This window comes from Andrographis paniculata, unplaced genomic scaffold (assembly GCF_009805555.1).
Source record: "Andrographis paniculata isolate CXL003 unplaced genomic scaffold, ASM980555v1 Contig57END, whole genome shotgun sequence".
Taxonomy (NCBI): Eukaryota; Viridiplantae; Streptophyta; class Magnoliopsida; order Lamiales; family Acanthaceae; genus Andrographis; species Andrographis paniculata.
This window is the reverse complement of record NW_026137592.1, coordinates 453,913-481,732: the sequence shown is the minus strand read 5'-3', so window position 1 is coordinate 481,732 and position 27,820 is coordinate 453,913. Positions and strand designations below refer to the sequence as shown.

General features: G+C 41.8%; 9 protein-coding genes across 13 annotated transcripts; 6 read left to right on the top strand and 3 right to left on the bottom strand.

The window, feature by feature from the left end:
- The first annotated feature begins 907 nt into the window (after window positions 1-907).
- LOC127257554 (putative 1-phosphatidylinositol-3-phosphate 5-kinase FAB1D) lies at window positions 908-8,646 on the top strand. 2 transcript variants are annotated; one of them, XM_051284021.1, is made up of 14 exons: window positions 908-1,272; window positions 1,393-1,505; window positions 2,502-2,606; window positions 2,696-2,729; window positions 2,809-3,507; window positions 3,661-3,805; window positions 3,886-4,227; window positions 4,455-5,201; window positions 5,286-5,620; window positions 5,707-5,833; window positions 5,947-6,102; window positions 6,205-7,590; window positions 7,667-7,933; window positions 8,030-8,646. In XM_051284021.1, the coding sequence occupies exons 2-14, from the start codon at window positions 1,484-1,486 to the stop codon at window positions 8,465-8,467; spliced, it is 4,803 nt and encodes a 1,600-aa protein (XP_051139978.1). In that variant the 5' UTR covers window positions 908-1,272; window positions 1,393-1,483; the 3' UTR covers window positions 8,468-8,646. The 2 variants fall into 2 exon arrangements, with proteins under 2 accessions (XP_051139978.1, XP_051139979.1); XM_051284022.1 differs by lacking the exon at window positions 1,393-1,505.
- On the bottom strand, window positions 8,502-11,140 carry LOC127257555 (probable arabinosyltransferase ARAD1). The gene is made up of 3 exons (XM_051284023.1): window positions 10,464-11,140; window positions 9,931-10,187; window positions 8,502-9,858 (listed from the first exon to the last, which is right to left on the bottom strand). Exons 1-3 carry the CDS (start codon window positions 11,068-11,070, stop codon window positions 9,307-9,309), a joined length of 1,416 nt encoding a protein of 471 aa, XP_051139980.1. The 5' UTR covers window positions 11,071-11,140; the 3' UTR covers window positions 8,502-9,306.
- Window positions 11,141-11,261: 121 nt separating this feature from the next.
- Window positions 11,262-12,914, bottom strand: LOC127257556 (uncharacterized). 3 transcript variants are annotated; one of them, XM_051284026.1, is made up of 2 exons: window positions 12,605-12,914; window positions 11,262-11,785 (listed from the first exon to the last, which is right to left on the bottom strand). In XM_051284026.1, exon 2 carries the CDS (start codon window positions 11,768-11,770, stop codon window positions 11,489-11,491), a length of 282 nt encoding a protein of 93 aa, XP_051139983.1. In that variant the 5' UTR covers window positions 11,771-11,785; window positions 12,605-12,914; the 3' UTR covers window positions 11,262-11,488. The 3 variants fall into 3 exon arrangements, with proteins under 3 accessions (XP_051139983.1, XP_051139982.1, XP_051139981.1); XM_051284025.1 differs by having other exon boundaries at window positions 11,263-11,828; window positions 12,605-12,913; XM_051284024.1 differs by having other exon boundaries at window positions 11,267-11,815; window positions 12,605-12,911.
- A 488-nt stretch (window positions 12,915-13,402) lies between these two features.
- Window positions 13,403-16,263, top strand: LOC127256957 (G-type lectin S-receptor-like serine/threonine-protein kinase At1g34300). The gene has a single exon (XM_051283193.1). It carries the CDS (start codon window positions 13,418-13,420, stop codon window positions 16,142-16,144), a length of 2,727 nt encoding a protein of 908 aa, XP_051139150.1. The 5' UTR covers window positions 13,403-13,417; the 3' UTR covers window positions 16,145-16,263.
- An 88-nt stretch (window positions 16,264-16,351) lies between these two features.
- LOC127257197 (F-box protein At3g07870-like) lies at window positions 16,352-18,105 on the top strand. The gene has a single exon (XM_051283576.1). It carries the CDS (start codon window positions 16,603-16,605, stop codon window positions 17,776-17,778), a length of 1,176 nt encoding a protein of 391 aa, XP_051139533.1. The 5' UTR covers window positions 16,352-16,602; the 3' UTR covers window positions 17,779-18,105.
- A 53-nt stretch (window positions 18,106-18,158) lies between these two features.
- Window positions 18,159-19,241, top strand: LOC127257196 (F-box protein At3g07870-like). The gene is made up of 2 exons (XM_051283574.1): window positions 18,159-18,570; window positions 18,662-19,241. The coding sequence occupies exons 1-2, from the start codon at window positions 18,159-18,161 to the stop codon at window positions 19,072-19,074; spliced, it is 825 nt and encodes a 274-aa protein (XP_051139531.1). The 3' UTR covers window positions 19,075-19,241.
- A 669-nt stretch (window positions 19,242-19,910) lies between these two features.
- On the top strand, window positions 19,911-21,319 carry LOC127256960 (F-box protein At3g07870-like). The gene has a single exon (XM_051283195.1). The coding sequence runs from the start codon at window positions 19,954-19,956 to the stop codon at window positions 21,112-21,114; it is 1,161 nt and encodes a 386-aa protein (XP_051139152.1). The 5' UTR covers window positions 19,911-19,953; the 3' UTR covers window positions 21,115-21,319.
- A 780-nt stretch (window positions 21,320-22,099) lies between these two features.
- On the top strand, window positions 22,100-24,036 carry LOC127256958 (F-box protein At3g07870-like). The gene has a single exon (XM_051283194.1). The coding sequence runs from the start codon at window positions 22,819-22,821 to the stop codon at window positions 24,034-24,036; it is 1,218 nt and encodes a 405-aa protein (XP_051139151.1). The 5' UTR covers window positions 22,100-22,818.
- A 79-nt stretch (window positions 24,037-24,115) lies between these two features.
- Window positions 24,116-26,887, bottom strand: LOC127256961 (probable magnesium transporter NIPA6). 2 transcript variants are annotated; one of them, XM_051283196.1, is made up of 9 exons: window positions 26,456-26,866; window positions 26,001-26,057; window positions 25,811-25,901; window positions 25,535-25,695; window positions 25,316-25,443; window positions 25,067-25,204; window positions 24,822-24,914; window positions 24,613-24,730; window positions 24,116-24,536 (listed from the first exon to the last, which is right to left on the bottom strand). In XM_051283196.1, the coding sequence occupies exons 1-9, from the start codon at window positions 26,574-26,576 to the stop codon at window positions 24,406-24,408; spliced, it is 1,038 nt and encodes a 345-aa protein (XP_051139153.1). In that variant the 5' UTR covers window positions 26,577-26,866; the 3' UTR covers window positions 24,116-24,405. The 2 variants fall into 2 exon arrangements, 1 of the variants encoding a protein (XP_051139153.1); XR_007839925.1 differs by lacking the exon at window positions 24,116-24,536 and having other exon boundaries at window positions 24,822-24,930; window positions 26,456-26,887.
- Window positions 26,888-27,820: the final 933 nt, after the last annotated feature.

Below are 27,820 nucleotides of genomic sequence, written 5' to 3'. Positions count from 1 at the left end.
ATAAAAAAAATTAAGCCAATAATTTTAGAATTGAAGTTAAGGAGAAGTAGTCACTGGCCATTTGGCCGCTCCCGGGACTTCTACCGGCCGATAAATCTTAGCCGTCCATAGCGTGGGGCCGACATATTGAAGGGTGTAGATCTGTCCGGCGTTGAAAATGGAGAGGTTTGATAGAATGTCAGCTATCAGCCCATAATGACCGGTCAACTAAAATAAAAAAATTGCGTAGTTGCTTTAGATTCCAACAAAGCCTATAATTAAATTAAATTAAAAATAAAAATGTCTTTTTATTAAAAAAAAAGGAAAATACATCTACTAGAAAATTGTGGAAACGGTAAGAAGAGTCATAAGAAAGATTCTCACACATCTTTTATTTTTTAAAATAATATATTCGTATAATTTAATAATTATATATTATACTTGGATAATTTTTTATTCATTGTGTATTTTGCATTAAAAATTACTATATATTTATTTAATTGGTGGATAATTTGATGTGTTTTTGGGGATGGCCAATAGTATGACGAGAAGTCGCTAATGTGGGGTGTGTGGCGCTTTTTGTGGGGCCAAAAACACGCCTTTTCTTCTTATTCGCTTTCTAAATAATCAAATTCAATAATTATATAAATAGGGAGCATAAATGGAAAATATCAGAATACGATAATGAGAATCGATAAAAATCTACTGTATAAAAAAATCTCGATATAAATCATTTATTACAAGCGTGTGAAAGCGAACCCACAGAGACCAGTTGTTCTTACAATAATAATCCACAAATCACTTTAATAATGTAAGGTTTTTTCACCCAAACCAAAAATTGACTTTTTTTTTTTAAGAAAAAAAGAAGGAAAAAAAATAATCTTTATTTGTTTGAAATGGTGTTATGGTGATGGTGATGATGGATCGGAGAGCATTTAAGCGCACCCAAATGGGCAATGGGCATTGTGGCGGTCGCCTCAAGAATGCTTGCCAGAATTGAATTTCATATTTTTGGATGAGCGGTGGTGAAGGCTGTGTCTTTGGTGGGGCCCAGTTTGGGACAAAAATTTCTTGCTTGCTTTTCAATGTTTTCATTCCTTACTTTCCTTTCCTCCAAACTTTCTTGAATTCTGTCATTACTTCTTTGGTGAAGCACAGCACCTCTTTTCTCTGACTTGGTTGGGGTTCTTGAATGAGCACGATTTCCAATTCTTTTGTAGTTCAAGGAAGGGACATAATCTGGGCTCTCAAGATTGGTTATGCTAGTACTGATTTCTGGAGGAGGTGTTTGAGGTGAGGGTTTACTTGCTTGCTTGATTTCTGGATCTGCTTTTTTTCGAGTAAGCTTTGCAGATTCTAGTTTAGTTTTTTTCTGAATTTTTCTTGGCCTGTTGTGTGTATTCTTTTTTGAAGGATCCGTAAAGCGATCGTGATCTTTTTCGATTTTGGCTGAATTGGACGGTGTGATTTTTGTTGACTTGGGAAGTCAACAGATCAGCTGCTCATGAATTATATAGCCCATTTGGGTAGTTGATTCTTTTCATCTTCTGCAGATTTCATTGTTTTGACTGGTCGAAGCATTTGTTTGATTTGGAAGTGGTTCTGATGAATCATATGATTCTTTGAATTATTCATAGTGGAACCGAATTTGGAAGTGTTTTTTCCTATATGTATATGGAAATATTTGCTTTGATACCACCGATGCTATTTGGGATACGAACAAGAATCGTGGGATAGGTTGGAAGGGATGAAATTAGTAGTGGAGGTTAGGTCTATGTAGAACTTTGTTTTTTCTTCTTTGGAATTTTGATTGCAAATGAGGGCTTCAATAGTATTTGTAATACTAACCACATCATAGTGGTTGATTTGATCTTAAGATTATAATTGATTATTGAGAAGGGTTTTGATTAGAATTTATATATTTATTTAACTGATAGGATTTGTAATACTAACCAAAGGGTGTCACATTTGCCACTCTCTTACTTACATGATTTCTTGTAAAGTTTCGAACTTTTCTTGTACAAGATTCATCGAGCTTAGTGTTGATTCATTTAGCACCAACACCACTTACCTTGTTGTCCTAGGGTTGATCCACAAACTCCTTAGTTTCGTTCTGTTCTTTTCTATCATTTATCCATTCGTTGTTTGGCTTAACAGCTAATTCAGGGTTATCCATTTCTACGATCTCAGGATTGCATGTTTTATGTACTCAAGTCATATGGTTATGCCATCTTTGTGGTTATTTTGGTTGGGATCATGATCCATAATGAGTATTCTTTCAGGATCATATTGTATGTCATGGTTTCTGTTTCCAATTTCTTCTGTTAGTTTTTTACTTTATGTTTTCCAGGATTCTTTCTCACTCTGATTTCTCCATATTGATTTTGGAGGATCATTTTTGTTTCACACTCTGCTCAAGTGCACTGAATTGCCAAGTTTGAAAATTTGAATCTTTAGGCTGGAAGGGGAGTGGATTTAATATTCGATAATTGTTGAGTTATTCGGCATGGTTTGTGGCGCAGGGAACAAAGACACTGTAGATCAAGAGGGCTCCGGTTCTTCTGCCATGCCATCAATCAGCCCTGTTCCCTCATTTGGAAGCAGTGAAAGCACAATCTCAAACTGCAGTATTCTCAATTCACTTATCTCGATCTGTTTTTCATTCTATTTGAGCATGTTTTCATTTTTGCATATCTTTTGTTGCTTTATCTTCCAGGTGACGTCTCAGTGGATGCCAATTTTTACGACCGGTACATATTTTGTTTCATTTGTTCAATTTTGTTTCCATGCTTTCGTCATTGAGCTTATATGTTGTTTTTCCACTCACAGGAGATATGTTGAAGACAGCGGCACCGACAGTAGCCAGGAGGATTCTGGTTCTACAGCAAAGAGGAATCAGAATGGTGCAAACTCACCAGTTAATCTAAATGGATTTCATCAAACTGATGATACATCAAAACACGACTCTAGAGAAGTTGGTCGTGTCAATAGTTTGGCATCTGATAGGGATGTAGAAATTGCTGAAGATAAGGGAGAATTGGAAAGAGGCAGCGAAAGATTGAGTTCATCTAATGACGAGGCGTGCGGATCATCTCTTTTGAATGATGATGTAGATGCTGAATTCTGGCTTCCTCCCGATGCAGTAGACCAAGAGGATGATGTATTTGGAAGTATAACAAGTTATGATGACGATGACGATGAATTTGGCGATGGTGAGACCTGGGGGAAGCCTAGTTCTTTAAGCAGCTTCGGAGAAGAAGACAGTGGGAGTTACAAGTTCAAAGAGGAGAAGATTAAAGCAATGAGTGATATTAAAAATGGGAAATTTAAAGCCCTTGTTAGCCAACTATTGAAGTCCGTTGGCGTTGATTTATTGGACAATGGCGGTGAGAATTGGGTTGATATAGTGACTGCACTATCATGGGAAGCCGCTGCTTTTGTGAAGCCTGATGCACAGGAGGGTAAGGCTATGGATCCCGATGGATATGTGAAGATTAAATGCATTGGTACTGGATTGCGCTCCCAAAGGTATTTTTTTTTTAATGGAACCTTTTACTGTTATTGCATAGACAGTGGAAACATTTTAGCAGATTCATCGTTTAGTGTGGTCAGTTCTGTGTATTTGAAGTGTTGGTTTATAATTGGGTTGACCTTTTCGCTTTTTTGGTTCTAAATTTGTAGTCGATTAGTCAAAGGTTTGGTGTTCAAAAAGAATGCTGCTCACAAGCATATGGCGACTAACTACAAAAATCCGAGGTTGTTGTTGATACATGGCTCGCTCGATCTTTCTTCTGGTGGTTTGTCCTCATTTGAATCGATGAAGCAGGTGAAAGGAATGACTCCGTTGTGTAAATATGATATGTTCATGTTCTATTTGTCTTCTCTAATGTTATATTCCGTTGACAGGAAAAGGAGAACGTAAAATCTATAGTTGATATGATCGACAAGCACCATCCCAATGTTATTTTAGTTGAGAAATCAGTTTCTCGGGGCATACAAGAGTCGATTCTTGCGAAAGGAATAACATTAGTCATTGATATGAAGCTGCACCGTTTGGAGAGAGTTGCTCGTTGTATTGGGTCGCCTATCTTGGCACAGGAAGTTTCTATAGGTCAAAAACTTAGACAGTGTGATTCTTTCCACATCGAGAAATTCGTAGAAGAGCTCTGTGTTTCCACTGAAGGTGGGAAAAAGCCGAGGAAGACTTTGATGTTCCTCGAGGGTGCTCCTTCGCGCCAGGGATGTACGGTACGTTTTTCTTCGTCATTTCCATTATTATGCCAGGCAGGCTTACCTATATGGATTGATGGTTTTTGATGAGATTTTTTTAAACTTAAGCTATGTTGACAGTTTGGAAACAGATAAAAGAATATCAACGAACATGCATACAATGTCCTTGAATTAGTGCGAAATAGGAAGTGAATGCATTTTATTATTGTTTCGTGAGCTTAATTATTAAACGATTCCATTCACAGATCCTGCTAATGGGAGCCAACAGTGATGAACTGAAACGGGTTAAATGTGTAGTGCGGTGCGCAGTTGTGATGGCGTATCATTTGATGCTCGAGACTTCCTTCCTTCTTGATCAGACTGCGATGTTCTCCACATTATCACCTAACGATGCAGTGGATTTAGCTCTTACTAACGAACAGTCTGCATCTGATGACGTTCAGATTCCTAATGGATCCCGGAAAGTTGAATCAAATGAACTAATCTTGTCATCAGAAGGCGATCCTTCGTTCTCATTTGGGGCTTGCAGTCCAGCAACATTTCCGGGATTATCTATTTCAACATCTATTCAGAAAGTTATGAATGATAGTTTTCCACTTCTCTCCGACTTGTCTCATAAATTACCAAATTTCGACAGAAGAAATGAGAACAGCCAAGGCGAACAAGATGTCAAAATTTCTCTTGATACTGTAGATCACAATGGAGATCAGCCTGAGGTTCGATATAAGGAAGAGAACCCCATCAATGAAGAGAAGCCTTCACTCCCGGAAGCTTCAGAGACAAACAAGTGCAGTGATGGTAATGGAGACCACTTGCAGAACAAAGATGATATCAACTCAGTCTTGGACTCTGAGAGCATCTTGATTTTGATGTCCAGCCGAAATGCTTCACGCGGGACTATTTGTGAGCAAAGCCATTTCTCACATATTAAGTTCTACCGGAGCTTCGATGTTCCACTGGGAAAATTTTTGCAGGATAGGTTACTCAATCAGGTTTCGAAAGTCATCCCCCTTGTGGTTGTTTAAGCACAGGCAGGCTTATACATTAGAACTCACTTTTAATTTTCCACTATGCAGAGACTCCAGTGCAAGACCTGCGACGAACCCCTCGAGGCGCACTCCTTCTACTATGCACATCATAATAAGCAGCTTACAGTCCAACTTAGACGACTTCCCAGAAGTAAAGCTCTGCCAGGGGAAACTGAAGGAAGGCTTTGGATGTGGAGCCGTTGTGGTCGATGTAAATTTCAGGATGGGAGCTCTAAGTCTACAAAAAGGGTATTGATATCCAATGCAGCTCGTGGCTTGTCATTTGGGAAGTTTTTGGAACTTGGTTTTTCGAATTACTCTTCATTCAATAGGCCATCTAGCTGTGGCCATTTTTTCGACAAGGATTTCCTCTACTTCTTCGGGTAAGTCATACTTTGGAAGTTCAATCCACTGTCCCATATTTTCTTTTCGGCAAGGCAAGTAATTACAAGACTGCGATTATGTATAGGCTGGGCACCATGGTTGCTATGTTCAAATACTCACGGGTCGTCACATATTCAGTAGCACTGCCGCCTCAGAAAATTGAGTTCAGCTCTTCAGTCAAAGCAGAGTTTCTTAGGAAAGATTCTGAAAATGTATGCACAGCTATGAATGTGTTATTTGATCTTAGCTGTTGAACTTGTTGTTTGGCTAAGTTTATGACTAGCTATTCATTGTTCGACTGATTTTTTGGTTTCTTGTCTTCCAGATCTACTCAAAAGGAATCTCAATGTTCCTTGAGATTGAGAAATCATTGATGGACCTCCGTAATCGATATGATGGTGTAACTCTGAACATCCAGGGCTCAAGCAAGGAGTTCTCAGATGTTCTGGAGATGCTGAATCAGGAAAAATCCGAATTCGAGGTATTTTATATGTTCTTCTTTTCGAACATAAATTAGGAAGTGAAAGAGACAATGTGAAATTTGTATAATCTCATCTTGCTCGGCTGTCTGATGAAATTTTAGGCTGCGGTTCACAATGCCATGAAGAATGAAACTGAAGATGACGCCGTTTGTAAACTTCTGAGCTTAAATAGAGTTCGAATGGAGCTTTTGTTGGAATCATGTATCTGGGATCAAAGACTACATGCACTGCTGTCGTCGCATCTCAAGCTAATAAATTCTGATTCAGTTGATGCGCAAGTGCAAGAACATCGGCAATTGAAAGAGAATGGAACCGTACAACTCCTCGGTGTGGCAGAAGTCGATGTCGGAAAATACGACAGTGCTATAGAAATTACTTCTGAATCTGAAATAAAGCTGGATGCATCTACAAACAGCAGTGATCTTATTATCAAAGAAATTCCAATCGAAGGATCCGGGGAAGGTAAATTTGTCTCTGGAACTATTGTTTCTGATGATGTTGTGAATCCGGAAATGAGTAAGTCGAAGGAAAATGGATCAGCATTTAACGAATACACGGCGAGACCTGCTTCAGAAGATAATATGGGTTCCGTTGAGGGCGATACTGAAGCGGCAGTGCCTGATACGAACCATTTGGTAAACGGTAAGCACAACGTGTCGATGCTATCGGATTTAGAAGAGGATAAAGGTTGGATATGGGCTCCGATTTCTGACATTTTTCATGAATACATGGAGGATCTCAAGAGAGGGTACTTACCCAAATTCGAGTCTTGTAATAGTTATTCCGGCGAATCTGTGGCGCAGAAACTGATTTTGGATGAGAGCTCAAGGCTGCATATACCTCTTGGTCCCAACGACTGTGTTGTCTGTGACTACGAAGATGAATTCTCGAGCATAATAGCTTGCGCTCTAACCTTACTAATGGATGTGCCTATCGGATCAGATGTGGATTTAACAGAATACGGCCAACGAGAAAAGGAAAGCCTTCCGAGAATGTATTCGCTGACGGCACCTCGTTGGTCTTCGAACGGATCCTTAGATTCTGATGGCATCCACACTCCGCCTCTCAAATCCTTGGAAGATTTGCATTCTTCCAGCTTCGATGGTTTAGATTTGTTGAATTCGTTGGTTTCTTACGGCGCTAATCACCCCGAAGTCTCTATGGGTTTGGGGAAGCATCCGGGATCGCGTAAATACTCTGTCGTGTGCGTGTACGCTAATGAGTTCCGTCAATTACGAGATCGTTGCTGTCCTTCGGAAGTCAGCTACATTGCTTCCCTTAGCCGTTGTCGGAATTGGGATGCCAAAGGTGGAAAGAGTAAATCCTTTTTCGCCAAAACGCTCGATGATCGGTTTATTATCAAAGAAATAAAGAGGACGGAGTTCGATTCGTTTATGAAGTTTGCGCCTAACTACTTCGAGTACATGAATCAGTGCTATGAGCTGGGAAACCAGACCTGTCTCGCTAAAATCCTTGGCATCTACCAGGTTCCCTCGTCGTTCTTACCAATTTCTTGTGTGTTATAGGTCTGTTAATTTTTTAAACGATCCGCATATTTTGTAGGTTGTCATAAGAGTGACTGCGAACGGGAAGGAGGCGAGGCATGATCTTCTGGTGATGGAGAATCTTTCGTTTGGCCGACAAATGGCCAGACAGTATGATCTCAAAGGCGCGCTGCATGCGCGATTTAACTCGTCCGGCAACGGTGCCGGGGATGTTCTATTGGATCAAAATTTTGTAAACGATATGAACGTTTCTCCGCTTTATGTCAGCAGGAAATCGAAGCGCCATCTGCAGCGAGCGGTGTACAACGACACAAATTTCCTCAACGTAAGTGACGCCTAAAATTCGATTCGGTACCCTATGTATCGATATCCTACGTCGATTTTGACTGCGTGCGATTTTTTTTTTTTTTATCTTTTTCAGTCGGTAAATGTGATGGACTATTCTCTACTCGTCGGAGTCGACACTCATCGCCGTGAACTGGTTTGCGGCATCATCGATTATCTCCGGCAATATACTTGGGACAAGCAGCTCGAGAACTGGGTAAAATCTTCGCTCGTTGTTCCTAAGAACCAGTTGCCGACTATCATCTCTCCAAAGGAATACAAAAAGAGATTTAGGAAGTTCATCGACACCCATTTCTTGAGTGTCCCCGATCACTGGTGTTCCCGAAGATCTTCCAACCCTTGCAGACTCTGTGGCCCTGCCGAGACTGCCGATTCATCGCAAACGAAGGCGTCTGTGAAGCAAAGAAGCCATGGCGACGAATCATCTTGCACGACATCTCCGGTGCAAGGTAAAAATGGAGTGAGTTTTTCGAAATCTCCACATTCTGGGGAGGAAAATGGATTCTTTACATGAGTTATGTCTATCTCCTCTGTTGTCTGTTGAAGTCTTCTTATATTATCGTAAACTTAATGTCTTATTGTATATATATTGTCATAAAATGCCGTTGGTCTGTCCCCTCTTCTGCTATATTTTTTACAGCTTAGTTCTGGGGGTACTTCGATATTTATAGGTCAGCATAGCCTATTTACATACATACATACATTTAAATATATATATATATATATATTTGTTGTATCTATGCATGAATGATGTTTTTGGTAATTGTAAAAACAAAAGGGAAAGGTATTGAGAGGCTTGTACTGATGTTTCATGAAATGAAAATATATTATTGCATGTTTTTGGTTAGCTGCAGAATGCAGATGGATGTAAATTTGTATTTTTTTCCAGGATTGTATGAAGAATCATAAGATATTATATGGCAATCACAGTATATGCTGAATAATTATGCAGAATTTAAACTGTGTTCTTACCTGAATTCTTGTAAAAATCCCCAAAGATCATCCTCTTCTCTGCTTCACTTTGGACTTCATCCTTTCTTGATGTAATATAACAGAGTACCATATTATGACATCTATGGTGAGAAAATTCATTCACAGATCACAGATTTCTTGTTGAGTGTAGCTTGTCAAGTCTGACTGGTATTTCTTACATGTGAACCAGAGAAAGTATTTTAACCCAAATGGATGATCATGTTAAAATCTTACCCAAAAGTTACCACAACTAACGTTTCTCACAATTCAGAAGACAACTTGAACACCATCAATTGTATATATGTTGAACAAAAACCAGACTGTAAGAAAACTAATAGAATCAAGACATCGTAAAAATTCGAGTTCGAATGCAACCGGATTTTAAATACAGTGGCAGCGGAGAGGAACCGTAGCTCCGGCCGGTTTTCGTTTCTCCCGTGTAACAGCTTCTTTTATGATCGGAATTTTCTGATGCACTTTTCTCCAAATGTGGTTCACTGCGCCATCGGAGGGAACCGGGCCAACCCCACCGGGATAACCGTTGTCGTACTGAAAAATCGGTTGAGCCTCTGCCATATTTCGACGAAATTGATCCTTTTGTTCGGTAGAAAAGCTCTTGAGATGATTGACCAGCCAATTTGGCCGCAGCGCGTCGCTAACGGCGACGAAAACAGAGAATTCTGAATAGTCGACGATCCCTTCGAACGGGAGCTCGATGTTGTCGCTGACGATGACGGGTATGCAGAGGCTTTGAATGGCATCGAAAAGTCTACACGATGTCGGAGTGTCACCTGCCGGATGTAAGCAGAATTCCGACGACCTCATTCCCTTTATCGACTGTTCTTTTCCGGTGGCGTTGGGGAAACCTTCTTCGATTATTATGCCGGGCACGTTTATTAGTATGTCCCATAGTTTTTCTCGAACAAGCCCGCCCTGCAAACACTTAAAGCTTTACGACATGCCGGAAACTTAGTACCAAGATCGACAAAACGTGTTATTACAAACCCGATGGCGGTGTTTGGCTCCTTTGAAGTAAAGTAGCTGGTGGCGCTTTCGATCATTCGATATGTCCAGGCGGGGGAGTAAATGAGTATACGGGACGATAACATCTTTCAATAACGACACTTGTGTGTGATGGATCATTTCGTTGTCGGATGAGCCGTTGGATGTTTTCGCGTCGAGATGTTGCCAGCCGCCGAAATCGACGAGGAGGAGGATTGCCGGAGCTATCTCATCTTTGAGATGATACATTGAAACAGGGTCTGCCAAAGAATGCTTCAAGTTTTAACACAACCTGGCAATCGAGAAATTAAAACTATTACAGGAATTACACCTATCCCATGGTTTCCAATCGGATAAATCCAACATCAAGAGCACATTTCATGAATGGGGGCAACAGCAATGCACCATTATTGATTACGTTACAGGTTTTGAAATTAGGGTTCATACTTAATACAAGTTCTTTCAGGACAATCACAAAATTCAGGAAATTGATGAACATTCGAAGACGATGGATCAATTATGAAGAATTTAATTACCTGTAAGAACAAAAACATGGTCTCTGCCACCAGACCTCTGCCAGGCTTCCGATTTCTTCACCAAATCCACCACCATCTTCTGCCTCACATAATCCTCGTTTTCCTCGACCCTTTTCCTGAAAACGCTTTTGTTAATGATCAGCTGCAGCTCCGCACTCATCGTCGCGAAGAACGGGACGAAGATCACATCCGCCTGTTTGTAATCCGAAACCCTAATTGCATAAGATTCGCCCTTGGAGCCGTCGGGGGTGAGCAGATCCCCTAAGATCCAGTACTCAGCACTGTACTGTTTAATAATAGGGTTTTCAGGGAATGGCTGAGGATTCCCCGAACCTTTGCCCGTTAAGGATTTCCTGATTTCATTGTCTACTTCGCTCCCGATCCTCGTATCCGACGTCAGAGCCCAGTATTTGTCCAGGAGGCCATAGTTGAGGGACCTTGGCAGGGGCGCAATGAAGACTCTGAGGGAACTCTGCGCTATTGAGAGGGTAGATGATTTGGGATTTGGTGAAGACGAAGGGGAGATGGAATGCAGGTAGAAGAAGGTGATTGAGAGGAGAGAGAGGAGAGTGAGAACGAAGCACAGAGGCGGTGATTTGGCAGCCATTGGATCGAATCCTCTCGATTCAAGCCTCTACAAATTAACTACCTTAATTTATCATAGTATCGGTATACAACGAAAATTTTACGATTTTAGCCATCTGTGTTTCCCTTAAAAAAGGTCTGATTTAAAGATTCTACAAATGTTTCGAAACAATGTTGTATGTATAGGATTTTCATTTGGTTTTAAGATAAAGTTTCGATCTTGGAACTTTCTAAAACAGAAATTTGAATTGAATTTAAATTTACTCAGATCGATCCAAAGAAGTAACGACAACGATCGAATATCCAACGGCTACACAACGTTACAAACACAAAGATCGGATTTTTGAAATTTCTAGCTACATAAAAGCTTCGAGACAGAAACATGGCGATGTTAAGCTTCCATCTTGTAGGCTAACTATGGCATCGATGCATCGTCGGGACTAACGTTCCAAACGCACTTCGTCGAAATTCCAGTCTCTAACAATGTCCCGTCTGACTGCATGGCTCCGGACGAGTCTTGGAGCGCCAGTTGGAGTAGGAGGTTGAGGCATCACTTTAGATGATGCAAATCCGTGGTTGGATCGAGGATGCGGGAGCGAAGCCCTGGCCAAACAATTGGCGATCGATGAGCATCTTCCTTCGCTGTCTGAACTTGACACAGAGCAGCTCCGGAAGGAATGTGATGGGCTTTCTCCATGGCACACGAGGCATGCCAGGCTCATGTCGTCCTAACAACACTTTTTAGCAAGACGTTATCCTTAGCAGCGCTGCATTCGACAACTAGAATGCTTTACATGATTGAAGTTTCTTACCATAGCCTACTTTTCAATGAAACTCAAATGATTCGGCGAGCAAAACCAACAAGAAAAATGGGAAATCGCAAACAAGACCAAACATAACTTTGTCCAACGGCCGGCTGGCGAGCCTTAAACAATCAAATACTGCATTCCATGCTCAAGCATGATCGACAAGTAAATTCACAACATTTTGAAGAAAGATGCAATTTGCTATTCACAGTTCATCCTTACAAAACATCGGATGACCGAATTCGACATTTAGGATTAGGATTAGGATTCCATAGTTAAAAAAGATTACTAAAAACACCTTCCATTGATTTCTCATTTGCTTAGATTTTCAGAAACTTCAAATGCTCATTAACAAATACATTGTAGCAGCAAGAAGAGTCTTCAATTAAAACACTACCAAGCCAATGAAGCATATGGGAAATGCAGACAAATCAAAACAGCAAAGAAAGAAGCATTCAGGCAATCATTCATATTATCCTCTTCATTATCTGCATCTCTTTCTGACACCAACACAACCATTTCAAATCAACACTAATTTCCCCCAATCAATAAATCAATCAAAAAACTCACCCACGAAAGCCAATCAACTACAAGCCGATTCCATACCCAAATCACAAATCAAGACGACGATGGCAAATTGGTAACAATAGCATTGCAAATAAGCAATTGACAAAAAATAAAATTCAGAAAAAGCCTATCCAGATTAAAATCTGAGAATCATCACAAAATGATGGGATCTGCAAAACAAACCTGGAGTGGAGCAGTTGAATAACTTCCGATTCCTCGAAGAATTACAGTGTGACGAGTGACGACGACAGGAGGTTATTATTCCTGAATGCGTTGAATCTCAAAAAAGAACATTTTTCTACAACTTCGACGGTATATTTGAGTACGTATATAATTCAAAGGTAAAAATTGGGATCGGAGTCGCCAACCGACGCGCCCCAAAAACAGTAGGGTTTTTTTATTTTTCTTCAATGCTTTCTTCCTCTTAATCCCAGCCCATCATTTTCCATGTTACAAGAGATTCTTGTTGCAAATGTGGTGGATTTGTTCGGCACTATTTTTCGATTCATACGAAATAAATAAAATAATACGAAAAAGTAAAATACAATAATAATTTGTTTGTATTTTTAGTAAGTTTAATCAATAGGTAATAAGTAAATACTTTGTTGATGTATGCACGAACCATTTGGGTCAAGATTAATTTAAAAATACTATGGGCCGTAGGCCCAATAATAAATGCATTCAAAAAGTAAAAAAGAAAAAGAAGTCTTGAAGACTCACATCACATGCGTTTACCCAATCAACACGATTAGAAAATATAGGGTTTGACTTCAAAGCATACAGCTAGAACGGTCCTTTCACGAGTTATTTATTATTAATAATTTATTATTTAAAAAAAAACACAATTTCATTAAAAACAAAACAAAGAAATAATTGTGCCCCAGTAAATAAGATGGGAAGATAATTCGTTCTTGAAGACTCCAGGACTACAGCTCCTGAATGTTTGTAACAACGATCCAATTTCGAATTGCCCAGGGAATCCGGGACCAATGAAGAATGAAGGTAAATCACCGTACAGTCGTCACCAACAACAGTCAGTTGCGCATTTCATCTCTGCTCTGTCTGTGTATTCAAAATCAAAAGTCAAAAAGTCTGTTCCGGCGACGGACAACCTTTGAGAAGACAATAATTTTACAGTATAATTCTCCAGATGTTTTGCTTAGCTTCGCATCTTCTTCTACCTGTGTCTGTTGCGCCTCTGTTTCTTCGCTAAAGCTCCGATCTTTACTGTGTAGTAAAATGAGGCTCCCGCTCCTCGTCTTCCTCCACCTCATCGCCGCCGCCGCCGCCGCCGACATCCCCCTGGGCTCCACCCTCTACGCCTCCGACCCCAATTCGAGGTGGACCTCGTCCAACCGAACCTACGCCGTTAGTTTCGTCACAGCATCCGACGGAACCCTCGTCGCCGCCGTCTCATACAATAACATAACCATCTGGCAAGTCGGCGCCGCCGCGAAACTCGCACCCTCCGCCGTCCTCCGCCTCCTACCTTCCGGTGACCTCCAGCTCCTCCCCAATTCCACCGCCGCTACTCCGCTCTGGTCCTCCGGCACCACCAACATCGGCGTCTCCGCCGCGTCCGTCGAAGAATCCGGCAATTTCGTGCTGAAGAACTCCTCCGGCGCCGCCCTCTGGTCCACCTTCGGACATCCGACGGACGCCATTGTCCCCACGCAGCGATTGACCGTCAATCACACCCTCGTATCTGGTAATTACTCTTTCAAGATTCAGCCGAACGGGAACTTGACCCTTTTCTGGAACAACACCGTCGTCTACTACAATTCCGGCCTGAATTCCACCGCCAATTTCAACCTCACAAACCCAATTCTCGACATTCAGCCCTTAGGCATTATTACCCTCTCCGATCCCACTCTTACAAGCCCTCTAGACTTAGCCTACAGCAGCGATTACGCCGACGAGGGGGACATCCTCAGATTCCTCAAACTAGACAGCGACGGCAATTTAAGGATTTACAGCTCCGCCAGAGGCAGTGGCAGAGTCGACGTGAGGTGGGCAGCCGTTACCGATCAGTGCCAGGTCTTTGGCTTCTGCGGAAACATGGGAGTTTGTAGTTACAACGATTCTTACCCTGTCTGCGGATGTCCTTCCCTCAACTTCGAACCAATCGATCCAAACGATACGAGGAAAGGCTGCAAGAGAAAAGTGGAGATCAGTGACTGCCCTGGGAATGCTTCAATGCTGCAGCTTGATCACACCATGTTCTTGACATACCCGCCGGAGTTATCAACGGAGGTTTACTTCATGGGGATATCGCCGTGCCGATTGAATTGTCTCGTCGGATCGAATTGCGTCTCGTCGACTGCATTGGCGGACGGCTCGGGGCTCTGTTATTTAAAGACGAGCGCTTTCGTCGGCGGCTATCACTCGCCGGCGATTCCCAGCACGTCGTTTGTTAAAGTCTGCTCGCCGCTACTGCCTAATCCGTCGCTGGATTCGGCTGTTAGCCGGACGACGAAATGGCGTCTGACGGCGTGGTTGGTTGCGGTGGTGGTGGTGGCGACGCTGGCTGGATTGCTGTTCGTCGAAGGTGGTTTGTGGTGGTGGTGCCTCAGGAACAGCGCAAAGTTTGGACGGCTATCGTCGCAATACGCGCTGCTCGAGTACGCATCCGGCGCGCCGGTGCAGTTCTCGTACAAGGAGCTTCATAAGGCGACAAAAGGGTTCAAGGAGAAGCTCGGAGCCGGAGGGTTCGGGGCGGTGTACAAGGGCGTTCTCGCGAACAAGACGACTGCGGCGGTGAAGCAGCTGGAGGGGATTGAGCAAGGGGAGAAGCAGTTCCGGATGGAGGTCGCGACGATCAGCACGACACACCATTTGAATCTTGTGAGGCTCATCGGATTCTGCTCCGAAGGGCGGCACCGGCTGCTGGTGTACGAGTTTATTACGAAGAGTTCGCTCGACAGCTTCCTCTTTGATCCCGCGCCGCAATCGCAATCGGGGAAGCAGTTGGGTTGGGAATATCGATACGGCATCGCGCTGGGGACGGCGAGAGGGATAACGTATCTGCACGAGGAATGCCGCGACTGCATCGTGCATTGCGATATCAAGCCGGAGAACATCCTCATTGACGAGAACTACTGTGCGAAAGTGTCGGATTTCGGCCTGGCGAAGCTCGTGAATCCGAAAGATCATCGGTACCGAACGCTGACGAGCGTGCGGGGGACGAGGGGCTACTTGGCTCCCGAATGGCTTGCGAACCTCCCGATAACTTCGAAATCGGATGTGTACAGCTACGGAATGGTACTACTAGAGATTGTGAGCGGGAAGCGGAATTTCGAAGTGTCAGAGGAGACGAGTAACAAGAAGTTTTCGGTGTGGGCTTACGACGAGTTCGAAAAGGGCAACGTCGAGGCAATTATCGATAGAAGGCTTGACCGGAGCGACGTGAATATCGAGCAGGCAATGAGGGCGATTCAAGTAAGTTTTTGGTGCATCCAAGAGCAGCCCTCGTTAAGGCCTATGATGGGAAAAGTTGTTCAAATGCTGGAAGGAGTGATCGAAATCGACAGGCCACCGGCTCCTAAGGCTGCCGGCGAGGGGTCCATCGGCGGCACGAGTATGACGACGAGTAGCACAAGTGCTCTCTCTACATTCGCGGCTTCAATGCCGATGCCATCGTCGTCGTCGTCGTTCCGCATTGTCGGAGGTGTTCAATCGGAAAGCACGGCGAGTGCGCGCCTTCGACACAACGTTCCGGGATGAAATGAGGCTGGATTTAATGCTTAAGCTGCCTCCAAGAATCGAAAAATGACTTGTAATGATATTGCATTTTTTCTTTGTTGTATAATACAAGTTTGCATTTCATACAAACGTTTTGTGAATTCAGCCTGTCATCACTAACAGAGGTTGTATGGAGATCAGTAAATGTTTTTATTACAGAATACACTTTGCCTTGCAGTTGGGAGAAGAAAAATTTTCCTCAAGAAAGAATTGGTCACATTTATTTGACCAAGAACATCAGAGAAGAAACCTCACCAAGCCAGGGAGAACTATTCAAATCTTCCATAGAAACACAGAAAAAGTCTTAGATCATCTCTCTGAACTTTTCCATGAAGTTAGTTTGAACATGAACATTTCTAAAGGGAATGTAATATATATAAATCCCTTAAGATATGAAGCAATAATCAAAACTCAAAAACTCCCTTGCTCTTCATCAAAACATGAATCAAGAACTCTTAGCAAATCTACCTTCAGATATCGTCATTGATGTTCTCTCAAGACTTCCAATTCGAGCGATCATAAGTTGCAAATGCGTGTGCAAGTCATGGCTCAATCTACTCAACACTGCAGAGTTTATCAACTATCATCATTCTAAATCAACCCCGGGGATAGCCGTGCTTCAATACCAAATGCGCGGGGATTTTCTCACGCTATTTGAAATCAAAGATGAGTTAGAACCTGATGAACATCATGAGCTTCACTACATACCTATCACACAATTATACATCGACGATGTAGTAAAAATCTCCTACAGTATAACACTGGAGGGTTCAACTAATGGTTTGCTTCTCTTGCGAGAAATCAGCAACAAACCTGATTCTCTCTACATATGCAATCCAATCACTCGCGAGTATACCAAAATTTCAAGCCCGGAAAACACAAAAAGAAGCTATCCTACTGTAGTTACATATGGTTTTGGAGTAAGCTCAGTAACAGGCCATCATAAGGTAGTTTGGATTTCCCATGACTGTATACGTGATCGTGAAACACATAAATTGCTTAGCATTCCGAGAATCGAGTGTTGTGTATACACACTCGAGACAGGATCATGGAGAAGCATTTCACCAGGGGAGCCAATGGAATACACTTTTCTTACCAATGGGGGGCTTCTGAATGGTCGTTTTCATTGCCTTGTGAGAGATTTGAAGGGCTCTTTCTTCATTTCCTGTCTGGATCTTGAAACAGAAGTTTTTACAACCTTTTCTTCTCCATGTCCTCTTCCCGGAAGTCGAACCAATCTAGTGGGACTTGCTGTTCTGGAAAGCTGCCTCTGCCTGTGTGATAATACATCAAACAATGAAATAGTGATTTGGATTATGAAGGAGTATGGAGTGGAGAAATCATGGAGGAAAGAATTTGTGATCAGCAAGATTCCTAATCATATTGGTGAAACTTATGAAGCTGTTCATCCAATCAAGATTTTCAAAGATGGTGACATCCTGATGTGCTGGTGGGACTTTCACATGTTGTACTACTGTAATAAGACTAAAGTCACTCAGTCGATATCGGTGTTTACGCCGCAGTCGGAGGAATGTTTGGATGGAATGCTCTACTCTCCATCGTTTCTTTCACTAAAGAGTCGACTAAAAGAGGATGCAGTTGTGAGCACATACTGATATGCATTTTAGAGTATCAATCATGGTGAATCAATATGTTTTTCAGTATGGTTTTTGTCTTCCCATGTTTTTATTTTAGTAGCATCAATATCGATCTTGTCCCCATGTAAGGGTTCTTTCAATTATACTGAATTGCTTTAGGTAACCATAAAAGCAAATCAGCATATATCTTCTAACAGAACATATTTTGCCTTGCATTTAGGCAAAGAAAAATTTCGTCCACCAAAAAGACCAACCCTCAAAGACTGAGTCTTCGACAAAAAGACCAAGTCTTGGATCATCTCTTAACTTATCCACCAAGTAATTATAAACTTGAGCATTTCCCTTAAGATATGAAGCAATCACCATAACTCAAAAAGTCCCTTTTCAATCAGCAAAAAATGAATCGAGGATTCTTAGCAAATCTACCTTCTGAAATCATCATCAATATACTCGCGAAACTTACTGTTAGAACCATTATAAACTGCAAATGTGTGTGCAAATCATGGCTCAATCTACTCAACACTGCAGACTTTATCAACTATCATAGTTCTAAATCGACCCCGGGGATAGCCATGCTTATAGAGGAAAGCCGTGGGAATTTGCTCACGATATTAGAATTTGAAGATGGGTTAGAGCCTGAAAATCATGAGCTTCACTTCATACCTGTCCTTGAGTTTGACTTCCAGGATTACATGAAGCTCTTCCAGTTTGTAAGGATACAGGGCTCAGCCAATGGATTGCTTCTCTTGCGGGAAATCAGCAATGAAGCTGATGAACCTGATTCTCTTTACATATGCAATCCAATCACCCGTGAGTAATGCCAATTTTTCAAGCCCTGAAAAGATTGAAAGAAAGTATCCTACTGTAGTTACATATGGCTTTGGAGTGAGCTCACTAACAGGCCAATATAAGAAAGTATCCTCTGAAACACAGGATTTGCTTGCCATTCCAAGAACTGAGTGTCATATCTACACTCTTGAGACAGGATCCTGGAGAAGCATTCCACCAGGGGAACCAATGAAATACGATTGTCGATCCAATGCGGTGCTGCTGAATGGTAGTCTCCACTGGTTTGTGAGAGATTTGAAAGGGTCTTCTTTCATTTCCTGTTTGGATCTTGAAAGAGAAGTTTTCACCACTTTTTCTTCTCCATTTCGTCGGAAATCTGTAATGGGACTGGGGGCTTTGGAGGACAGCCTGTGCCTGTGTGATAATTCATCAGAAAATGAAATTGTTATTTGGATCATGAAGGAGTATGGAGTGGAGAATTCATGGAGTAAAGAATTTGTGATCAGCAAGATCCTATTCATGTAGGTGAAACTTATGAAGCTGTTTATCCCATCAAGATTTTCAAAGACGGCGATATCCTGATGTGTTGGGGGGACTTCTTCCTGTTCTACTCCTGCAACAAAACTAAAGCTACTCGACCAACATCCATGATAGGCCACCGATTAGAAGCAATCTTCCACTCCCCGACCTTTCTTTCACTCAAGAGTCTTGTAAAAGAGAATGTGATTGTGAGATCATTCTGATATGCACTTCAGAGTGTCAATCATAAGCGTGTTTCTCAGTATTATTGTTATACCTTCACTTTCTGATACCTAAATTCAAAGTTAACAAATGCTCAGACACGGGTCATACTCCCCATGAGAAAAGTCCTTATCAAGTTGTGGGTTATAATGAAAAGAAGTTGTTGATGGTAGAGTATGAAGAAATCAGTCAAGAACACAACTACCTCAGTCTACAGAGTACTGCCATTTCCAACGTATCTTTTTCCAAAAATCTTTTTCGTAAGAGGGAGCCTTGGGGTACAATTTGTGTTTCTGTGACTGCAGCAAGGATGAGGAACTCATACACAGTCAAAGCAAATCAGCATATATTTCATTACATCCGCATAATTGTCATGCTTGAAGGAGAAGCAAAAATATCCTCCAGAAAGGCAAAAACAACATCCAGGACCACAATTGACCACATTATTTGACCAAGAATTCAGAGAAGAAGCTTCACTTTGCCAGGACCAAGGAACTATTCAAGTCTTTCATTAAAGCACAAAGAAAAAGTCTTGTACTTTTCCACCAAGTGATTGAATTTGAACATTCTCTAAAGGGCATGAAATTTATAGTTTATAAACCCCTTAAGATATGAAGCAATTAAAATAACTTCGAAACCCCCAATCCCATTCTTTGGCTCGACATGAACAGAGGAGGACTCTTAGCAAATCTACCTTCAGAAATCATCATCGATATTATATCAAGACTTCCTGTTCGAAGCATTATACGCTGCAAACGTGTGTGCAAGTCATGGCTCAACCTGCTGAATACTCCAGAGTTTATCGAGTCCCATCATTCTAAATCAACTCCAGGGCTAGCCGTCCTTCAATACCAACTGCCCGAGATTTTTCTCATGCTATTTGAAGTTGAAGATGAGATAGAACCTGAACATCATGAGCTTCATTATATACCTATCACTGAATTTGACGTCCAGGCTTTCATGAGGCTCTTCCACAGTATAGTGATACAGGGCTCGGCCAAAGGATTGCTTCTCTTGCGTGAAATCAGCCAAGAACCTGATTCTCTTTACATATGCAATCCGATCACCCGTGAGTATACAAAAATTTCAAGCCTGGAAACCAAAAAAAGATACTATCCTACTGTAGTTACATATGGTTTTGGAGTAAGTTCACTAACAGGCCAATATAAGGTGATTAGGATTTCCCATGATCGTGTCCTTGATCCTGACACGCAAGAATTGCTTAGCATTCCAAGAAATGAGTGTCACATATATGCTCTTCAGACAGGATCCTGGAGAAGCATTCGATCAGGAGAACCAATGGAATACAATTGTCGATCCAATGGGGTGCTGCTGAACGGTAGTCTCCACTGGTTTGTGAAAGATTTGAAAGGCTCTTTTTTAATTTCCTGTCTGGATCTCGAACGAGAAGTCTTTACCACATTTTCCTCGCCATTTCATCTTCCTGAAAGTCAGAAATCTCTAGTGGAATTGGCAGCTCTGGAGGGCTCCCTGTGCCTGTGTGATAATTCATCAGAAAATGAAATTGTTATTTGGATCATGAAGGAGTATGGAGTGGAGAAATCATGGAGCAAAGAATTTGTGATTAGCAAGTTCCCTAATCACGTTGGTGAAACTTATGAAACTGTTCATCCCATCAAGATTTTCAAGGACGGCGACATCCTGATGTGTTGGGGGGACTTATACCTGTTCTACTACTGCCACAAAACTAAAGCTATTCAACCAACATCCATGACAGGCCACAGTTTAGAAGCAATCTTCCACTCCCCGACCTTTCTTTCACTCAAGAATCTTAACGAGAATGTGATTGTGAGCACATTCTGATATGCATTTTATAGTATCAAATTATCATCAATCAGTGTTTCCCAGTATTGTTTACCCTGCCATGTAAGAGTTCTTTCAATGAATATTCCAACATTTTTTATACCGAAATGCATTATAACCAATGGTCAGATACTGAAAAGCTCCCTCAACAAGAATTAGGCTAGGGGATCTCATCAAACATTTTATGCAATCTTCAAAGCCCTAACAATGGTTCCTCCTTCACATCGGCTATTAAAGAGATGGGGGTCACGATCTCTTTTCATTCATATGTACATAGGACACTATTTACGAGTCTTTTATATGAGATATAATTGGACTAGTGATACTACTTGATACTAACCACTAACATAGTTTTGGCTTAATAAAGGTTAAGAGAAAATCTCATTTCTTAACATACATAATGATTTCTTGTTTGGTTTTCCAAGATCCTCCTGTCATAGCTCTTAGTTAACATAAAAGTGTTATTTCATCAAATACGCTTAAAAATTCAGAGGGCCTTGCATTCAGAATTTCAGATGCAACACTCAAAACTCCTACCAAAACTCATCCTGATATCAAATTCAGTCAGTGAACCATTCATAAATCAGCCATTTTCAAACTATGATTCACCCACCATATGAAAAGCTCCTTCAATAAATATCACTCATTTTTAACACTGTGACAGTTACCCAATCAATATTCACCCACCTCCACCAAGAATTACTGAAATAGACTGGACATTTATTAAAACACCTTTTGTGCCTTCATGGAGAAGAAACTACCTGTCAGTGGTTCTTTAGATGCCTTGCAAAACTGCTTTTCCCCTCCTTTTCCTTTCCAAAGGGATCAAGAAGTGGGGACTCAAAGCAACATACGTGCCCAAATCTTTTTCTTCCACTTTTCAGGGATTATTAATACGTGCGGATATCAAACACTTACCTGTCATTATCTTTATTGCTATTAGACATCAAATCAAAACTAATATTATATCAATATTATGAATGAGTTTAAGTGCGGGGTGGAGGAAGCAGGAAGCAATGGAGCTCCTGACTCCATATGTAATCTGCTCTCCTTTAAGGCACCATTTTTAACAAATATGTCGGTCTCAACAGCATAGGTTAAATACACTTACTTCAGAATTTACACAACTCTTCTTTTCCCTTGTTCCTCAATCTCCCTGACGTGGGAGCTACCATGGAAAGGCACTTGTCCTCCTGTAAACTTGACGTGGACGAAACAGAGAAGGCTCCGGGCCTCCTCAATTCACTCAACAGAAACCTGTTTGCGTCATTCATGCTCTTGTTCTTTCTCGTCTGTTCCTAGACGATCACCCACCGCATACATGATGCATCCAAGATCAGACGCGTCAAGAAGTAATTGGACATACTTGATTTGGAAGAATCATGTGTCAAATCGAACAGGTCCAGCCGAAAGTTGGAGTCTTTCACGGGAAGCAAAACATCGCTGATATTGGCTGTGGCGTCCACTGTCCACGAAATCCGAAAGAAATCAAACATATTTTTACGTTAGTCCATGAATTAAAAGGTATTAAAAAGTGAACAGAATATATTATTTCAAAATGACAACGAATGCAGTCAAATCGATGTAGGGAGCAAATTAGAAAGAATAGCAATTCTACCCCACAAATTTTCACTATTTACCGGGTCGCCCACCATTATATTTCAAGATTTCCGATGTCAATGCACTCTCAACGTTTAGAGAGAAATGGGCTTCACCGTACCACCTGCGAAGAAAGCAAACACAGCCTTAACTACTCCGAACACTGCCAACAATGATGGGTTCTTGATGGACCTTCCCTCCCAAATCATTCTCGAAATCCTGACAAGGCTTCCCGTCGGGACCATCATCAACTGCAAATCCGTCTGCAAGCAATGGCACGCTCTCATCACCCACCCTTACTTTTCTTCCCTGCACTTCTCCAGGGCCCGGCGGGGCCTCGTCGTCCGCCACTCCGAAATATTCAAAAAGTTCTTCCAAATAATCGACCTCGACGACGGTCACAACGCCGCCGGCGATCATCTTCCCCACAGCACTATGCTGCAATTCAACGTGGCTAATATCAGCGCCTTCTCCGACGCCGACGTCGTCGTCGACGGGTCGGCCGACGGGCTACTGTTCCTCCGGGACATCAACTACAAGCACGAGACGCTGTACGTATGCAATCCGGTCACGCGCCAGTACGCGACGCTCCCGCCGCCGCGCCGCACCGTCAGATACCCGAGCGTCGTAACCCACGGATTCGGGGCCACGGCGGCCGGAGAATACAAAGTCGTCAGGGTGTTCCACGAGCGCATCCTGGATCCCGACACCCGGGCCTGCCTGGCCGTGCCCTTCTCCGAATGCCAGGTGTACACTGTCGGAACAGGGGCCTGGAGGACCGTTGTCGCCGCCACCCCTTTCGCCTACGACAGCTGCTGCGTCGGCCTGTTTCTCCGCGGCAACATTCACTGGCTTATCAAGGATTTATCAGGGCTCGAGCTCATCTCATGTTTCGATCTGGAAAGAGAGACGTTTACGCCTTTTCCGCCTCCATTTCCGGCGAGGCGGATCCTCGGCAGCTTGGGGGTTCTCCGAGGTTGTCTGTGCCTGTGCGACAATAGTTCCCATTCGGACATCGAGATTTGGGTAATGAAGGAGTACGGAGTGGAGAAATCATGGAGCAAGGAGATTGTGATCAAGAAAATCGACAAGCTCACCGGGCCGTCTTTCCATGTAGTTCGTGTTCTTCGCGCATTCGGCGACGGGCAGCTGCTGCTGATGTGGGGGGACTTCTTCATGTTCTATTACTGCACCAAGACTAAGGTTGTAAGAGGAGTTGATGTTCATCAACCCGTTGGTCCTAACAGCATCGAAGCCATGGATTATGCTCCTACTTTTCTCAGCCTTCAGAAGTTCGTTAAAGAGAATGTAAATGTGTTCTAATCCATTTCGAACTATTTGAAAATGATGTATTCGTCTAACAATCGAAATGTAGTAATTCAAACTATAATCTCATCCATCGATGTAAAAATACTCAAACAATACATATCTATTTCATTTCTAGCAAAAAAGCCGAGAATTACAAATACAGCACACCACTTGGGAGCACAGTCGAGCCAACCGACTGGCTATCGGTAACATGTAACAATATATATATGCAGCCCGGATGTAAGAAGAATAATGTTCAATATCGGAAACAGCAGCAAACATGAGACTGGTCGAAAGAATTTATGAGTATCTGCAGCAGGAAATTTACACCAACTATCGCCGTATTGCTCGTGCAAAAAGAACAAACTGGAAGACCTACTGAAATTACTTAAAATGATCTTGCCGGATAATTGCAATGAATTCTGAATGTAATTCGTCATCGTTCTCATTTTGTTTCCATATCTCACCGTTCCCACGGACAATCCACGATATTTGGGGAGTAATCGCAGTATAGTCTGCAATGTTTTCGGACAGATCGGTCAGTTCAAGTTTGGTAATGAAAATATAAACTCCATAGATGCAGAATTTTACCAGCAGGTGGAAGTTTCTCGGGATCTCTGGTGCCGTGCAAAACCATTGTACCGGAGAGGACTGTAATAAATCCACAGAGAACTGAGACGATGTTGCTGGCGCTCTGGCCGGACCAATCCTGGGGGCAGTAAGGGTAAAAGAGATTCCGATTTTTTTTACAAAAATTGCTGCATTACAAATGAAGATAGGAAGGAATGTTTTTTGAATACCTTGAACATTATGGCGCTGGCAAAAATCGTGAGTGACGTGAACATGGCATAATATATCGGCGAAACTACAGCCGTGTTAAAGGTGTCCAGAGCCTGGGAAAAGGAATGGCTGTCCGTACAATTAGAATTAAATCAAAAGAAAACGGCGTGTACACAAATGCCGAGACTATTCATCTGAGAATGACGCTCGATCAAATCTAAAGAACCGGTGGATTAGTCTAGCCAGAAAGAAAATGCAAACCTACCTTGTTTAAGTAATTCAATTGTGTTATAATACAAGATCCCGCCACCATTGCGAATACCCACGACTGGAAATGAGAGACCTGACTGTAACCGATCAACGTGAGTTTTATGGCGATTCCCACTGCTTTTATGCTCATAACCTAAAACAAAGGTGCAAATAACATTAACATAATTCATTTTATTCATCATCGATAATGCAAAGATGTTGATTACCACAAAGGAGTATGAATGACGGAAAAAATAAGACTTACTGTTATGGATCCAATTATTGAACATACACCTAGATAAACCATTATGTTCGTCTGCCCAAAGCGAGGTTCGCAATACAAAATAAGGACCAAGACGAATGCCACTGCTGAAGCCGTGTACAATAGAAAAGCTATAAAAAGAAAAAAATTAGATTAATAATCAGAAACAATTTCATCTTCTCCGGATGCTAAGAGGTAGAGAAAATTATCATCTTGGAGTACCTGGCTGTGTTGCTAATGCCCATATTTCTTCTACCGAGCTAATGTCATGCTCAGCAGGCGCATGAAGCACGATGACAGTAGAACCCACTACGCATAAAACACAGCCCAATACTCCTAATTTCCGTAGTTTCTCCTTCAACAAGAAATGAGCTAGAATTGCACTGTCGACGGAAACCAGAAATGTTTCATTATCACAATCATGTTTGCCACTTGTACAGGTAATAGATAATAATTTGAAAGACTGAAATTAGCAAAATGAAGGAAATGCAACATTACCTTACAATTATACTTAATGCCCCAAGCGGTGTCACAAGGACAGCAGGAGCATACATATAAGCTACAAAATTGGCAAACTCCCCTACTACCACTGCGAATATTTACCAAACACTCAAGTTGTGTATGACAAGTCGAAGTGGCAGCGAAACAAAGAATTCAGAGATAAACAAAGCATAAGGAAATGACTTACTAGCAACCATGCCAACCCACCAAAGTGGCTCCAGCAGATATCCATAACCTCCCGAATCTTCATTCAACAAATTCAGAATCATCAAAAAACATTTCTACTTGTATTTAAATCGATTGGCATATGAACAAGCCATCAAACCTATGTATAACTGTCGTCTCATTCATTCCTATCTACGATTACATCTAAGCAATATTACATTTCCAATGACTCCAACTCATCTTGCAAATTCCATTATAGAAACTACAATCACTTCAAATGCTGACAAAACAATCATACACTAAAAAGATGAAATCAAGAAGGCATCAAAGTCAGCAGTAACTTCAAGAGTTGCAGCATTTTGCACAATTACTTAACATAAAAGACAGAGACTCAATCGCTTCACCATGACCAATTCAAGATTCAGTTTTCACAGTCCAATTCAATACAAGGAAATCAAAGAACAAGAAAAAACTCACTGGCACGTGCGCCGGAGGCTCCTGCCCTTCGCAAGCCCTTCTTCTTGATGATGAAGCTCGATCCAATAAACGCGCTCGAGCCCACGGCCAGCCCGAACCCGATTAAATTGGTCCTATACATGACCCAATCCGGTCCAACTCTCGCGACGTTGCTTCACCCTCGATGTGCTCACGGATTTTATTACCATCGGTCGCCCCCAAATGTGGCGGGATTGCAACAGGGAAATCGAGAATATGAGGGGAGGGAGGTTAGACAAATGATGAGGTTTGAGTGTGATTTTGGAAACCCTATGTTCAGATGGGGGAATGTGTAGGGGTTGTCTGCTTTTGCTGCACCCCTCAAGCTGTCAGTCTAAAGGGATTGACAATTTCTTGCGATTATCTTACTTTTAAAATCGACAGCCCTTGAAAAGGGCCATTTTGCTTCACACTGTAGCAACCAAGAAATCAGAAGGGTTTGGAATCAACCACACTTTTTTGACCCAAGATTTTTCATATATAGAAATTAGAAACCCAATATCAAGCCAACTTTTTTTATCAAATGATTTTGAATAACTAACAACACATTTCATGCAAACCCAGTTTGAATCTTTTCTTATCTTGGCAAATCAAGGTCAATATCAAAATCAAAATGAATCGAAGAAACGTGCAAAAGACAGCAAGAACTCCGCCACGCATTTCGCGTTTTAGGGATTACATGAGGCCCATTTTGAAATTTTAGGTCTTTCAACAGGTCAGGCCGATACTTGAGCCCCATTTTGGCCTTATAATAATACCAACACAAACATAATTTAAAGAAACTTAAAGCAAGAGGACCCACACTGATTTAGGGATGATGCTGTGCCTTCAAATGCTTATTCTCCATTAGAGGGATGTTCTTCTTTAATTGAAGTTCGTGTCCTTATTTATTACAAGATTCGGTTAGAGTGACAAAGCTATGATATTTTGGATATGAACCGTTCATATAAATAGGGCATTACCAATCATTTACAGCCATCGTAAGATACATCTCCCAGCCATCAAGCATATACATATATATATATACACATATTTGTTCTATCCTAATTCTTTGAGCATAATGGAACCCTTTTCCTTAGCACTTTCAATTGTGAGAATGTTTCTTGTTGGCAATCTATAAGCACATAAACAGTGACCTATATTTGATGGCTAATGAAAACCATACAAGTTTTATTTTTTAGTGTTCATGAAGAGAAGAAGCATATGTTCCACCCTACACCTAACCCCCAGTGAGGGTCCTTTTCCAAAATATTCAATGCAAAGCAAAATTTCACAATAGATGACAATGGTTCTAGTCAGATGAACAAAAGAACAATACTCAACCCTTACTTATCCACACAAACAATA